We start from the raw sequence: 16,080 nt of genomic DNA, 5'->3' as shown, positions 1-16,080 counted from the left end.
GCTCGCCCCTGGTGTACCGGCTCCCTATTCCTCATTCTAGTCCACGGCAGCCCATCCCCGAACGCTCCCGCTTCCTTACCCAGAAGTTCTCCCTGAACTTAGAGGCTATCATGACGTTCGAGTCTAGGCAGTAAGGTCCTAAGGTCCAGCTAGCAGGGCTGAGTGATTGCTGTGTGAAAACCGGAGTCCAGGCTGCAACTTTTGAGTTCCTCCTCAATCAGCCCCGCCCCTGAGTCCTAAATCATCACGGGATTGCGAGAATTCAGAATCCTCAAGCTGTCATTTCTCTGTGCTTTGCAGCAGCAGGAGGCAGAGATTATTAGAATAAACCCATTAGGCAGAAGAAGCAAAAAGAAAAATGCTCATTTGCAGGCATATTTTAAAAAAACCTGAAAAGATTTATATGAACTGATGCAGAGTGAAGTGAGCAGAACCAGGAGAACATTGTTTGCAATAACAGCCCACACTGTGTGATGACTAACTGTGATAGAGTTACTCTTCTCAGCAATGCAAGGATCTAAGACAACTCCTAAAGACTCACAATGGAAAACACTATCCACATCCAGAGAAAGAACTTTGGAGTCTGAATGCAGATGGAAGCATACTATTTGCTCTCCTTTTCTTTTGTTGTTTGTTTTGTCTCTTCTTTCTCATGGTTCCTCCCATTAGTTTCAATCAGGAGAATGATATAAGGAAAGTATAATCATAGAAGATTAATCTGATAACTGTTTTTTAATCTATTCTGTAAACTTTTTTATTTTTATAAGGGAATTCAACCCATTTAAATTCAACGTTACAAATAATAAATTTGATTTTGAAGTAGAAAGAGCATTGTGCTTGGAATCAGCAGAGACCTGAGTGAGTATGCAATATTCAACACTAGCTATGAGACATGGGCAAATCATTTAAAACTCTTTAAGCTAATTTTATCGTATATAAAATGATGACAGTACTTATCTTGAAGGATTACTGAGAGGTTCAAATGAGATCATATTTAAAAAGCACTTTACAAACTTTAAAGGACTTTATAAATGTCAACTAATTATTATTAATCCATCAAGAGGCAATGTGCTATAGTTTATAAGAGGGCCAGCCTTCTAGTCAGGAAGATGAATTCAAATCCCAATTCTGACATGTTGGCTATATGAGTCTGGGAAAGTAACTTAACCTAGACAACTCTGTTAGACAGTAAGTTGTAGAACAGTTGCTGGCCTGCACTGCTAGGAGTTTCCTCACTGGGAATTCCACATACCCATTATATTACCACTCAGGACAAAAAAAAGAATGCCTAAATGAGTTGTCATGACTAAACCTAGCTTCTTTGTATCATCTCAATATTGAAACAACACATATAACAGAAAAAGAGGGGAAGGAAAAGAAATCTTCCCAAGAAAACTCTTGTAGAAAAACCAACAGAAATATTGAAGCCAGGAATAAGGTAAAAAGAGGTCCTAATACAATGTATAAATTAATGAGAAGGTAGAGGAATAGGAGAAAGAGGGAGAAAGTAAGGAGAAATCTCCCAAAGGAAAAACAAGACTGCAATAACAACAAGAAATTTCAGAGTGATTTAGACTAGCCAGGTCAAATTCAGAAGACTCCTCACCAGATTGGCTGCAGTTATGAACTTTTCAGCCACAGAAACACTTAAGAGGCCATCTACTGAGTTTTAGAAAAGTTTCATTCTATGTCAATGAAGGAAGTGCACGTATGAATCAGGTATTTCTTTTTAATTTAAAAAAAAATTGGTTGTGTGTGTGTGAGGCAATTGGCGTTAAGTGACTTGCCTAGGGTCACACAGCTAGTGTTAAGTGCCTGAGGCTGCTTTGAATTCAGGTCCTCCTGACTCCAAGGCTGGAGCTCTATCTACTAAGCCACCTAGCCGCCCCTATGGATTCCTTTTAAAAATAACTTTTTAAGAGATCTTTTTTTTTTTGCATCATTATTCTGTCCAGTATCCATCCCCACCCCTTCCCATAGAGCTATCCCATAGAACAAATAGAATTTTTTAAGATTAAAAAAAAGAGAAAAAATTAGTAAAATTGATCAATACATCAAAAGTCTGAAAATATGTGCAATGTACCACTCATAGACCTCCCATCTCTGGAAAGGGGCGGAGGTCTCTTGTCATCTCATGAGCCATGTCGTTCTTTATAATTTTGCAGCATTCACTTTTGATTTTTTTGTGGGGTTTTTTTTGTTTACATTGTTGTAGTAATTGTGTATATTGTTTTCTTGATTGCTTCACTATATCAGAAATATTTTTGTTGGACTTGGCTAATATGGGAATTAATTCTATTTGACTACGCATATTTGTTACAATGGTTTTGTTTTCCTTGCTTTATTCAGGGGTGATGATGGGAAAAATGTGAGGGAGAGGTTTTTTTTTATTAAAAAAAATTTTTAAATCACTAGTCCCTTTTAAAATAAATCAAATTCATGATTGGGGGAAATCCCATATATGCCACTTGTGTTCATAAGGAAAGGCAGGCCAAATTCCTCAATGTTAAACTAGATGTTGAATCGGTAACCCTTCGCTACATAATACTAAACTTTCCAGTATTGATATGACAAAGACGAATGTTCCCCTTCTTCCTTTATAAAGGAGGTGGCACAATGGATAGTGCCAGGGCTGAAGTCAGAGACACCTGACCCTCAACAGCTGTACCACCCTGGGCAAGTCCTTTAACCTTTGTTGGCCTGTTTCCTCCACAGGCATAATTAGGATAATAGCACCTCCTTCCCAGGGTGGCTGAGAGGATCAAAAGAGATCATCTTTATAAAATGTTTAGCACAGTGCTTGGCACGTAGTAGGCATTACGTAAATGTTATTGTCATTTCACAGCATCGGTACAAGAAGTTGGTAGAACTTAGAATACCAGATCTATATCATACTCCAGCAATACTTCTGAGGGAAAATAAGCTTTTAGCAAAGAATCAGCAATCTTGAATTAGAGGGGAACTCAAGTGGAAAAGACAGACCCAATAACTGATTGGATTCATTCTTAAATTATTAAAAATAGTAGTCCTTATATTTGGAAAAACAAAAATTTTATTGATGAATTTCCAGTCTTCACTTCTATCAAAATTGGTATTTCTGATTATCACCCTGAGATCCTGAATATTGGCATGGTAGCAGAATGGTGAATTTAGAGTCAGAAGGCCTGAGCATAAATCCTGCCTCATACTAATTGCATGACTTTGGACAAGTCACTTCATCTCTCTGTAGGTATTTTTTCACTTAGAAGGTTGGAGGAGAAAGCCTCTATGGGTACCTTCAACTCTTCTATAATCCTATGAATCAAAGATTACCACGAAATACTTTGTTATATTACTGATTCCTTGAAAATGGGGAATTCATTCATGCGACAGTTTTAATCAGGGTATTTGATCGGCCATCCAGTCCTAACAATAACCCTTGTTTTGTAGCCATTTCCCTTTTCTGTTCTAGCATATCAGAATTTGGTGCCAGCCTTTCAATAGCTTTCATGATTTGACTCGAAAATTCAAGTTCTGATTTTTCCTTCTTCATGTTCCATCATCTGGAATCCCTTTCCTCCTCTCTAGTTTCGATTATTATTCAGGAACCCAACCACAGGCAAGAAATTTGTCTTGTGTAGTGGTGGGATAGTGCTTTATTTCTCTGTATTCAATGCCCAGCGCTGTGGGAACCTTTTTAGTTGCAGCAGCATCAGCTATTTTGAGGGAACAAGGAAGGACTCCTAAGTCCTTTTTTTAAGATTATAATTGATAGCTCACACCTTAAGTTAGACAGGTTTTTACCTGTATTGTTCACTCTTAAGATTGTGGTGTTCCATTACAAGCAAACTAAGTGAAGACACGTGGCAAGCCCAAGCAAGCTGATGTGCACACCACCAACTTCGTGCCCAAGTGATATAAAACGTGAATGTCCGAAATTTCTGCCTCCTGTGTGTAGACTAGGAGTGACATGGTAACACATTTTTGGATCAATTTGAAAGCTGAGTGGACTAGAGAATGGACTACAGTTAGTAAGACATTTGAGGCAGGGAGACCAAAGAAGGTTAATTGCAATAGTTCAGGAGGGGTAAAAGGCCTTTTTCGGGATGATGGCAGTGTTAGGAGAGATGGTATTATAAGAAATGTTTTGAAGATATAAATGACAGGACTTTACCACTGATTGGCTATGGGGAGGGCATGAGAAAGAGTAGGGGGCAACACCTAGACCTAGGTTGTGAGACTGTGACTGGGAGGATGGTGGTATCCTTAACAGTAACAGGAAAGTTAAAAAGGGACAGTTTGGGGAGAAAAGAGTTCAGTTTGGACAAGCTGAGTTTAACAAAACAACCATTTCAAGATGTCCAATGTGCAACTGGAAATACAAGACTAGGGTTTGGGGCTGGATAACTCTGAGAACCATCTGTATAGATATGATCACTGAATACAAGTAAAATAATATAGAGGGAAAAGGCTCAGAACAGATTTGAAGGACCCTCACAGCTAGCAGGGATGGCCTGGATGAAAATCCAAAAAAGGAAACTGAGGAGTAAGACAGGCAGGAGAAACAGGAGAGCAACACAAAAGAACCAGAAAAAGAGAACATGGTGAGAAACAGCCATTAGATTTGGCAATATACTACATAATAAAGTCTTTATAGAGAAGTTTCAATTTAATGAGATCAGAAGCCAGAGTTGAAAGTTAAGTGAGGAAAGGAAATAGAAGCAACAATTTTAGGTGGCTTTAAGTTTCAGAAGCAGAGAACAGATACAGGATAATGGAGATGGATGGACTTATTGAGAATTTGGGGGAACAGAGACATTAGTACATTTCAGATGACAAAAAAGACAGGGAGAGACTGAAGATTAGCAACAGTGATGACAGTTGGGGGCAACCACTGCAGATGTGATGGAATGGGATCATTAGTGCACACAGAAGAGCTCATTTTGGCAAGAAGGCCCACCTTTTCATATAAGGGTATTGGAGACAGTGACAAAAGGCTTGAGACAAAAATGGGCGAAGGAGCTCTCAGTGAATGGCCTGTTATTGTTCAGTTGTTCAGTCATGTCCATCCATCTCTGTGACCCCAGTTGGGGATTTCTTGGCAAAGATATTGAAGTAGTTTGCCATTTCCTTCTCCAGCTTATTTGACAAATGAGGAAACTGAGGCAAACAGGGTTAAGTGACTTGCTCTCATACAGCTCAAGTCTGAATTTGAATTCATGTCTTCCTTATTTCAGGTCTGGTCCTCTATCCCCTCTGTCACCTAGCTGCTCCAAGATGGTCTCATTTTTATTATTCTATATCTCAGTAAATAATTAATATAAAATTATATTATGTATATGACAAATACATCAATATTTACATATTCTATATGTATGAGAAGCCTCCTACAATACAGCAGACATGCTATTTCCCAAGTTTTACTTGAATAAACACAGAAAACTTGAAGTTCTGGATCATATTTTAAACAGATTAAAACTACAACATTGGTTAGAATTGTTCTTTAAGTTATTTATGCCAGACATGTTGAATTAAAACATTCACTTTTAGGGGCAGCGAGGTGGCACAGTACATAGAACTCCGGCTTAGGAATTAGGAGGACCTGAGTTCAAATCAGGACTCAGCGCTTGATACTCACTAGCTGTGTGACCCTGGGCAAGTCACTTAACCCCAATTACCTTGCCAAAAAAAAAATATTAATATTTACTTTTGGGTTTAGGAGATACAGTGAAAAAAAGGTACTAATTTTGAGTGAGAAGACCTGGGTTCTTATTCTATTCTGATCTAACCTCTTCATTATCTGTGTGACCCTGAGCAAGCCACTGAAGCTCTCTGGGCCATTTCCCTTTATTTGCAATAAAGGTGGGACTCTGGGAGTGCCAGGGATTAACTTTTTTTTCTGTCATAAACCCTTTTCAGCACTCCAGTGAATCTATGTACTAGATGTATGGAGGAAACTACTTATATTGAAATAGTTATAAATATTTAGGGGCAGCTGGGTGATACAGAGGATAGAGTACTAGGCCTAGGGTCAGGAATATGTGAGATCCAATCTGGACTCACATACTGACTAGATGTGTGACCCTGGGCAAGTCACTTTTTAACTCTGCCTCAGTTTCTCATCTGTAAAATGGGTACACACTGAAGAAGGAAATGGTTAACCACTCCAGTATCTATGCCAAGAAAACCCAAGTGGGATCACAAAAGAGCTGGCCATATACATATTATGTAAAAAAAAGTTCACAGGCCCTTCCCTCCCAGATTAAGAACCCCAGGATTAGATAATCTCTACAATACTTTCCCCCAATTACCTTACTGACCAATTTAGCTTCCGTCACAAAATATGAAGCCATTAAAAACCAGTGCCAAAAGTTCTTCTTATATATTAAATTAGGCAAATAGGTTCAGTCTCTTCAATAACAAGAAGACATTAACATGGAACCCTTTATTCGTAATGGGATTTCTGTACATTAGGCGCAGGGGTGCATTGTTAAAGTCCTATAATGAATGGAACCGAATTACTAGAAGAAACATCGACAAAACCAAACTGGCATATGATAAAACCCATGGGAGTTTAAGGTTCAAATCCAGCCAAAAAGTTTGTGACAATTTCCTTCAGCTTTGCATCTGACTGTTCTGAGATCTTTCCATCGGTCCTGTATACAAAAAACAAAAACAAAAAATACCACTGTAATTTCTAATATAGATAAAATTTCTTCATTAAAAAAATGAAAAAAAAATCAAAACTTTCTATCTCTTCTAAAAAAATATTAAAACTTTCTATCTCTTCTATTATCAAAGGAACTGATCGTTTTTTTCATACCTGATATTACTCAAGAGGGACTGGTGTTGGCTGATGACATGAGCTAAGAAAGCACTCTCAAACTTGGTGATTTTGCTGGGCTCTAGTTTGTCCAGATACCCTCGTACACCAGCATAGATGACTGCCACCTGTTCTTCAATTGCCATGGGAGCTGAAAAGAAAGTCAACATCTATCTATTTGGACTCCAGATACCATATCCCTATGCCAAGACTTAGGAAATTCTTTGCTGTCCTTGGTCATAAAGTGTAGTCTTACATATATTTCTATCGCCTATTCTTTTTCCAACTACCTGAAAGCCTATACGAAGTTTGTTTCCTTTCTGAAAATTAAGCTTTTATCACAAGTAATCCATGAAAATCACCATAAGATCCATGAGCCAACTTTTAAGATTATTTATAATCTGACACATCACTACTTTTCTTTAGCCATTAAGACCATTATGTATTTAACTATATCGAATCAATATGGCATATTGGTAAAAGAACTGGATTTGGGATGAAATCTGGGTTTAACCGCCACAATCTATTTGTCCTTCAGCAAGTTACTTAACCTTTCTAGACCTCAGTTTTATCATCTGTAAAAGTGAAGGGGTTGGATAAGACAACTATTCTGGTCTCTATTGGCTCTTAGATCCTAGCCTAAGCAATAACAAAAACAAGAGGCACAACTCACAATACTGTCCTTGTTTCAGTAACTCAGTCAGACGCACACCACGACTCAGCAGCTGTTGAGTAGCAGCATCTAGATCAGAACCAAACTGAGCAAAAGCTGCCACCTCACGATACTGAGCCAACTCCAACTTCATGGTACCTGCCACCTAAAGGGCAGAAGATATATATGGATAATGAGTTCTTTATTAATCACAGGTACTAATTTAACCATTTCTGCACTTTGTTAACTTTACAACTGTGACATCAAATTACCTGCTTCATGGCCCTGGTTTGAGCAGCTGATCCAACACGGGACACAGACAGACCAACATTAATGGCAGGGCGGATACCTTTATAGAACAATTCTGTTTCCAAGAAAATCTATAAATAAGAAAGATTAAATTACCCACCACGACAAATACAAGGACACTTACTAAAGTGTTTTGAGAATGAAACCTTTAAAAACTTAAAACAGGTGTTTCTATAATGTCTTAGGATCTCTCAGATTACAGATTTTTTTTTTAAAATACGAGAATTACTGGCTTAGAATTAATTAACTAAGACATTTTCTATCAAACTATTTATTGTGGTTAACAAATACCTGTCCATCAGTGATGGAGATGACATTTGTTGGAATGTAGGCTGACACATCACCAGCTTGTGTTTCAATGACTGGAAGAGCAGTCAAAGAGCCACCTCCAAAAGCGTCATTCATTTTGGCTGCTCTCTCCAGCAGACGGGAGTGCAGGTAGAACACATCACCAGGATAAGCCTCACGACCAGGGGGACGACGGAGCAGCAGAGACATCTGGCGGTAGGCAACAGCCTAGCATACATAGAAAGCAGCATTCAACGAAAGTGACATGTTCTTTGAAATCAGGTTATAAAATTAGCCAATATTTAACACCATCCCTTCAATATCCCCCAGTTTAAAAATTAAATTCACTCAACCTGTTTGGATAAATCATCATAGATAATTAGAGCATGTTTGCCATTATCTCGGAAATATTCTCCCATAGAACAGCCAGAATAAGGAGCCAAGTACTGAAGTGGGGCAGCATCAGATGCAGTGGCTGAAACCACGATGGTGTATTTCATGGCATCTGAAGAAAAAAAGTAGCTTCAGATTTCAAATAATTTAATTTAAAAATCAGTTTCCCCAAATTGTGAAAATAACGAAAAGATATAAACTTTAAGTGATCTGTAACTCAGAATTCATCAAATTAAATGTCAAAGAATTTATCAGAAACAGTTCTTTTAGGGAACAATTCAAATTTCCCTTAGTTATCTCTGAACAAATTAAAAAAACCAAACATTTCAACTGCAATTTTTAGTATTATTAAACAACAATGTTCAGCATTAACACCCCTTAATACCTGCATCTGTAAGTCTCTTCACCAGCTGGGCAACAGTGGATCTCTTCTGACCAATAGCAACATAAATACAGTACAGCTTCTTCTTTTCATCAGTTCCATCATTAAAGCGTTTCTGATTAATGATTGTATCAATAGCAATTGATGTTTTGCTGAAACAGATTTAAGTTAAACAGTCAGAAACGGTCAGTCAATTCACATTTTACTAACCACCAACTGATTAAACCACGAATACACCTATTATCCTTCTCTACTTCTACAGAATTCTTTTTAAGTTGAATAATATAAGGAACATAAGTTGAATATGTAACAACAATAATAATAAGTTGAATTTAAATTGAATAACATAAGGAATCTTCTCTTTTTGGAGAAGAAAACAGTAACATTTAACATATTATTGAATCTTTACCCAGTCTGTCTATCACCAATAATCAGCTCACGCTGACCACGGCCAATTGGTACCAAGCTATCCACAGCCTTAATGCCAGTCTGCATTGGTTCACGCACAGAAATTCTAGGAATGATTCCAGGGGCCTTCAGACCAACTCTTCGACGAGTTTTGGAACCAATTGGACCCTTTAGGAGAAAAGAATTATAATTATTAATAAGCATTGCTTTGACACCCTTCCCACCAACCCAGTTTAAAATTAATTCTAAATCTACCTTTCCGTCAATGGCGTTGCCAAGGGCATCTACAACACGGCCCAATAGCCCCTCACCAACAGGAACATCCACAATGGCTCCTGTTCTCTTCACAATATCTCCTTCTTTAATCAGTTTGTCATTACCAAACACGACAACACCAACATTGTCAGGTTCCAAGTTCAGGGACATACCCTAAAAGAAATTTACATAAATGAAAGTCCAACAGATACTGTAAAGATTTTAAAAGGTGCCCCTTAACCCACAACAGTTAGTAGACTGACAACATAAAATAAAATAATTTATCCTAAAAAAAATTCAAGAAGAACTAAAACAATCCATGCTTCTCTTTTGCTATACATTTATTAAATTATACAATTTATTTGTAGGTGATATGAATATTTGACTACAGGCATGTCTGTATGCCTTTGTTATTTTCTGTCCTGGTAACCAGTGAAGAAATTTTTTTAAAAAGGCAGAAGAAAAAAAGTCTTTGTAGAGTCCTGGAGTATTTTATGCAATTTTTCAACAGATTTTGAATTTAGTAATTTTATTACAGGGAATTAGAATTCTCAAGCTAAGAGGAAGAAAGGAATAACTGAATTCCCCAAGTGCTAAGCCCTAATTCACTGTTACCATCTAATAGAGTGATTGGATTGGCTCCTCAATCACATTCAGACAAGATTATACCAGATATAACGGTCTAGAACGTAAGTCAAATCTTGGGCATAACAGTAAAGATGGATACAATTTAAAAAAGCAGTCCATATTGAAATAATCCCTGTTCTTGCCACAGGGTCACCCTTTCCATATTCTACTTCTTACAGTTGCTATTTCCAAAATACAATATTGCCCCAGTTCAGGGGAACCCAACTTAGTAAACAATGATGCTGAAACAAGTTTAATCTCAACCACATGACTCAGAACAAATATTTCAACTTGCCCATAAGCTTCAAGTATATTTGAATAGGAATACTAAAAGTCTATGATATCAACCAGAAAAGGAACCAAAACAACCCTCAGAAATCACCTGTGTATTTTTAATAAGCCTATATCACCTATATCTGTAAGAGCTCACACACAGATTTGAAAGTTCATCTAGCTTCTAAAAGTTATCAGTAACTAGAATAAATCAAAACCACTTGCAATTAGGATGGGGCTTGCACATATTGAATTTCTGAGCCAGAAGTTAGTCATTTCTTAGATGTATTCCAGCTACAATTCATTTAACGGCTTTAACATTTACTTTATATTTCATAAATGATGGTAAAAAGAAAAAACAAAACCTCAAACCCCGCAAAAGTTCTCAAGTAGTCTAAAAAGACACTACATACCCACTGTGACCATGAACAAGTCACTTAGTCTCTTGGTGTCTTAAAGACAACCCTCCCTAAGACTGTAAGTTATAGAAGAGTTGCCTGCATTTATGAAAGGAGTTTTGACATGGGAAGCTCCGAATAATATGAAATCACAGGCCTGGAACTCCTCCATAGTGCCCCAAACAAAAGCCTCTAAGGCACAATTGCACAATATGCAACCCATGAAAAATGTAGGGTTGCCATGACAGTCTCCTGTCTGTCGCGTGACCAGCAGCAACCAACCACTGTTGAAGAAGTTTACAAGTTATGCAGGTCTGCTCTAAGGTAGTCATGTCAAACTCAAATAGAAATGCATCCCTGCTGCCACATACTGACTTAGAAAACCACTAATTAACACTATGTATGTTTCACTGCATTTTTATTTTTTTGTTAAACATATCCCAATTACATTTTAATCTGGTTTCAGCTACCAGTTTGACGCCTATGCTATAAGGTAGCTTGGCAGTTATGAAATGATAACTAAATACTTGAAAACAGAGCATGCTACCATAAAAAAAAATAATTTACCTTTAGGCCTGAAGAAAATTCCACCATTTCTTCTGCCTGAACATTCCTTAGCCCATGAACACGGGCAATACCATCACCAATAGATAGGACTCGACCAGTTTCTTCAAGGTCAACAGAGGTGTCAGCCCCCAAAATACGTTCTTCCAGAATAGAGGACATCTCGGCAGTGCCTATCAAGAAAGTATAACAATATTAAATGTTCATTCTTGGTTTCTTAAAAGCAAAATGCTGGCAATATATGAAATTTGTTTAATATATACACATGATAATATTCAAGATATACACCTAAATCCAAAAGATGAAAGCTCCATTAAACAAGTAACATACCTACTATAAAAATAAGCTTTAGCTTAGATGACCTGGACCTGCAAAGTCAATGCAAATCAAATGAGGGAACAAGAAAATGAAACAACAGTCCTTCAAGAAATTAAATATACTCTCCCTCTTCTACTCCTTGTATATTTGATTACTATGACAACCAACATCTTTAGCGGAAGTGCAAAGTTATATTCTGCCAGAAGTTGTGTTCTCGGTTTACCAATCAGAACAGAATTAGAAAACTGAGGTAGCAGTAATATATAGTTTATAGTTTAATTGTTTTCAAATGCCATTTTTATACAAACGATGCCTTTCCGAAACTTCTACACTTCTCTAGAGGTGACTTAAGGAGTGAAAATAAGCTTTAAAAGTTAAATGAAATCATTTAGTTCAACGAGGAATAACTGAGATAGGATTAAGAATTTACATTTAAAATTATTACACAGAAGACTGTCTGCCACCTTCAACAAAAACTTAACAAGTCAGTAAGGCTCAAATAAGAAGAAATACGTTAGAGCAAAGTGCTACATATTACTGTTGGTTAAAGCTACAGCACTTAGAATTTAGGTTATCCTAATATATCAATGTTGACAACTCACTCTACAAGTATAGGATGAAGTCTCATAAAGCAAATTAGTTGATCTTTCAAGTTCCTTTTCTTTCCTTATTCTTTTAATACAATCTGTGTATTAAAGTCACCCTAGTTCCTGGCTTAAGACCTATGCTCAGTCTACATAAAAATTTTATTTTTATCATTCTTTTTTTTTTTTTGGCTAGGCAATGGGTTAAGTGCCTTGTCCAGGGTCAGTCACACACCTAGCTAGTAAATGTCTGAGGTATTTTTATTATTCTAAGAGGAAGACTTTCATTAGCTACCTGTACAACCTCTGTAAGTTCCTTAAATTCTCTAGGTTTAAATTTTCTTATCTATAAAACAAAGGATTGTTCTGTGATCCTACATTTCCAAGACAGAAATAAACACTTCACTGCATTAGAGGAGCCTGAAATGCCAAGTGGAAAGTCAAATGAGAGAATATCACAAAAGTCAGACTATATTAGAATCCAAAAAGCAGTATACTACGGAATATACAAATCCAAGAAGCTTCCATAAACTTAGAATATAAATCAGTTGCAAAAGTAACCAGAAAGCTCAGTTAGCAAATTAGAAAAATCACAAATTGAAATATCAACGAAAAAATTTTAAAACATCAAGAAATCTCAATTATTACCCAGCACTTCTTAAACTGTGGGTCATGACCCCATGCGGGTAGGTTTAAGGAGTTTAAGGTTAACAAGTGCTGATGGGGTTGTAAGAGGAGAAAGTTTTAAGAAATTCTGACTTATACCACCTTGAGGAAGACAGTACCTGTACATCCCAGTTTTCTCACCGATAAAATAAAAAAAAGTTGTTCAACATCTTTTACAGGGTAGTTGTGACCAAGCAATGGAAAAACTTATTAATCAGTTTTTCACCATGTCTTCCTCTGACAGTACTAATAAGATTCAAAATGTTAAAAATTTAACAAGATAATGCAATAGTCAGTCAATAAGTACATATTAAGCTATTAATATGTACTGTATGTCAGGCACCAGGGATAGAAGAGGTAAAAAATAACTGCAAAATTCAACTACTACCTTTCTGATGCATTCAACCACTTACTAAATCTCTAACAAATTTTTTTAAAGAGGTGAAGGGGAGATATAACAATCAATCAAAATCAAACAAGTATTTATTAAACACCTACTACATATAAAAAATGGACTTATTCCTGCTCTCGGAGAGTTTACATTTAATCTGGGGAAATCAACAAATACTTAAGTGTCTATACATAATAAAAAAGGAAATTTTGTGGGGGGTTTTTTGGGGGGGAGGGATCAGGAAAGGCCTCTTGTGGAAGGTGGCTCTTAAGAAAACTAGATACTGCAGGAAGTGGAAGTGAGGAAAAAGTGCATTCCAAGCATGGGGAGGAAACTGTGCAAAGGCATAGAAATCCTATGACAACAAAACAGCCTAGAACACAACTTTCTCAAAAAATGCTCCACAAAATAGATTTTAAAAAAAAAACCTCTCAAATAAAATCAATGCTTGTCTTTCCTAAAATGGTTTTTAGATAGTCTTTATATTGACCACAAGAATATAAATTTGAACATACCAGACTTCTGAAGGCGGCTGTTAGAGGAATGGAAGTTCCTTGTTGCAACAAAGGCTGCTCCCAAGGCATTTCTAGAGACCTGGGCCCAAAGGAAAACATTCAATAATTTCATTTCCATGAAAACATGTGGGAAGTATCAATATCTGTCTCAATTTAAACCTAGCCAATATATTAGCTCGTGCCCATATCTTCAGCTTCATTTGGATGTTAGGACATTATCTGAACAGGCTGATTTTGTCTTTAATAAAAGGTAAGGACAAATCTTAATTTATCTTTCTTATGTTACACTGAAATCACTAGTGGGGTTCATTGCTCAGAAAGACATATCACTAAATTTTTATTTTGCTCCATAAAAGGCACAAACAGAGGTACTTCACAGATTTTCTTGGCAGCCTAGTATGAGGGAGAAGGTGCTGGACCTGGGAGTCAGGAAGATCAGGGTTCCAAATCCTACATCCAACACTTATTTAGCCCTGTGACCACACGCATTTCTCTTTTGTGAAATGGAAAACAACATCCTAATATGGCTGGTGATCAATGAGGCTCAAACAGAGAAGGTAAGTTAGAACAAGGTGCTAGGTATGGGGCAACAGTCAAAGAGAATTGCCCAGCCTTCCATTCAAATAACATTGCATAAATGAACTGAACGCAATGGTAGGCTTTTCTAGTAAAAGTCTAAACTTAGCTATTTCCTCTTTCACTCTATGGAAGGAATTTTAGTGATAAACTCCAAGGTAGAGAACCATAACGACCTTTAGAGGTCCTTTTCAATGTTATGCTCTTCAGGGTCACAGCAAAGAAAACTCACACTCCAAGACCACGTCATAGATCCAGGGCTAAAAAGGATTTAAGAAGACATCTAATCCAACCCCCTCATATTTTACAGATGTGCGGTTAATTGATTTGCTCAAGGTCACCCAAGTACTAAATGGCAGAACTGGGATTTGAATTAAGTCCCAACAATAAATTTCCAACTCTTATCACTACACCAGGGTAGCCCCCCCCAACACCTTGGAATAAGAAGTAAAGTCAAATTTTCAAATTCTTTATCGTGTTATTTAGCAAGTTTTCTGGCCACACTGGCGAAATGGCAAAAGTGCATGTGACCAACCCCTCAAGGGAGAGGGCTGTCATGCTCCATGCAGCACCTTAATCCTGCAATGTCGTTACCTGTTTAAAAGCTTATGGGGAAAGAAATCGGCCAATGACCTGCGGACTCTCACGGCAGTGAAAGTGAAAAGCCCCTTCTGCTCGTCGCCAAGCTTCAGGGCAGGCTCGAGCGGGGGCAAACCCGGGCCCCGCTGACCTTCAAACCCACGCCCGCCACCGACGGGCCGGACGCCGGTCACCCCTGCAACCCGCCGGGCCTGACCTAGAAGGTAGGCGAGCCCAGGGGGAGCCTCGGCGCGTGGATGCAGGACTGGGCAGGACAGGTGCAGGGGCCGCCCCAGGGGCGGCCTGACCTTAACGCGGGCCAAGGCAGTTCCCGCCGCGACCTCCGCGGGCCAGGCCGGACCGCCCGAGGCCTCCTCCGGGACCTTTCCCCGCGTCCTCCCGCAAGAGGAGCCGAAACCGCCCGTCCCCCAGCCCGGGGCCTCCCTCTGCTCTGCTGCCCACGGCTGCAAGATGGCGGCGCCCGCCCCGTCTCGCGCTGCAGCTGCGGCAGCGAAGGAGCAGCGATCCCTGCCTTCCTCCTTCCCTTGCCTGGCTCCGCAAGGTGCTTACCAGCCCGGCTTGGCGGGGGAGGGCGCGGGCCAAGGCAGCGGCGACGCGTACAGACAGCATCCTTGTAGCTCCTCGTCAGGGAGATCCTGTGCAGCCGCTGCCTCCGGAGTGACTGGAACAAAATGGCGGCGGCGCCGGCGAAGGTCAAGTCGGCTTGCCCACCTGACCCGGAAGTGCTCCCTCCCAGGCCTCCCTCTCGCCCTCTCCTAACTTTATCTCTGTCCTTCAGGGTCCTTTCTCTCCTGCCCCCTGCTGACTGTAGCTGTTTGTCCGTCAGCCTCTTCCTTCCTCTCGCAACCTCAACCTCGCGGTTTGCCAGAACAGCCGTTCCGTTTTCTGAGGCGACCTCTGCGGGGCGTTGGCCGGGATGAGCACGCCGGCTGGCGGTGACCTTGGGCGCCGCTGTCCAGGACACCTGCCTGGGGCTGAGCCCGAGCCGCTGACCCGAGAGGGCGAATGGCGTTAATCGGGCGCGAGCCTGCGGTGGGGTTTATTCAGAGCAGTCCGTGAAGCCCACGAGCGCGGGTGGA

General features: G+C 39.2%; 2 protein-coding genes across 2 annotated transcripts in view; both read right to left on the bottom strand.

Moving 5' to 3' along the window:
* PSTPIP2 (proline-serine-threonine phosphatase interacting protein 2) overlaps window positions 1–200 on the bottom strand; it is an 81,919-nt gene extending 81,719 nt beyond the window's left edge. The window contains exon 1 of the mRNA XM_020985759.2: window positions 80–200. Within this exon, the coding sequence (XP_020841418.1) occupies window positions 80–112 (33 nt within the window). The 5' untranslated portion in view covers window positions 113–200. The remainder of the gene's footprint in view (window positions 1–79) is intronic.
* Window positions 201–6,409: 6,209 nt separating this feature from the next.
* ATP5F1A (ATP synthase F1 subunit alpha) lies at window positions 6,410–15,691 on the bottom strand. Its single transcript, XM_020985760.2, has 12 exons — window positions 15,551–15,691; window positions 13,826–13,904; window positions 11,355–11,524; window positions 9,490–9,663; window positions 9,236–9,402; window positions 8,830–8,978; window positions 8,405–8,556; window positions 8,055–8,279; window positions 7,727–7,834; window positions 7,476–7,620; window positions 6,803–6,953; window positions 6,410–6,635 (listed from the first exon to the last, which is right to left on the bottom strand). Exons 1-12 carry the CDS (start codon window positions 15,608–15,610, stop codon window positions 6,554–6,556), a joined length of 1,662 nt encoding a protein of 553 aa, XP_020841419.1. The 5' UTR covers window positions 15,611–15,691; the 3' UTR covers window positions 6,410–6,553.
* Window positions 15,692–16,080: the final 389 nt, after the last annotated feature.

This window comes from Phascolarctos cinereus, unplaced genomic scaffold (genome assembly GCF_003287225.1).
Source record: "Phascolarctos cinereus isolate Bilbo 61053 unplaced genomic scaffold, phaCin_HiC Scaffold_4;HRSCAF=312, whole genome shotgun sequence".
In the NCBI taxonomy this organism is placed as follows: Eukaryota; Metazoa; Chordata; class Mammalia; order Diprotodontia; family Phascolarctidae; genus Phascolarctos; species Phascolarctos cinereus.
This window is presented reverse-complemented; position numbering and strand designations above follow the sequence as displayed.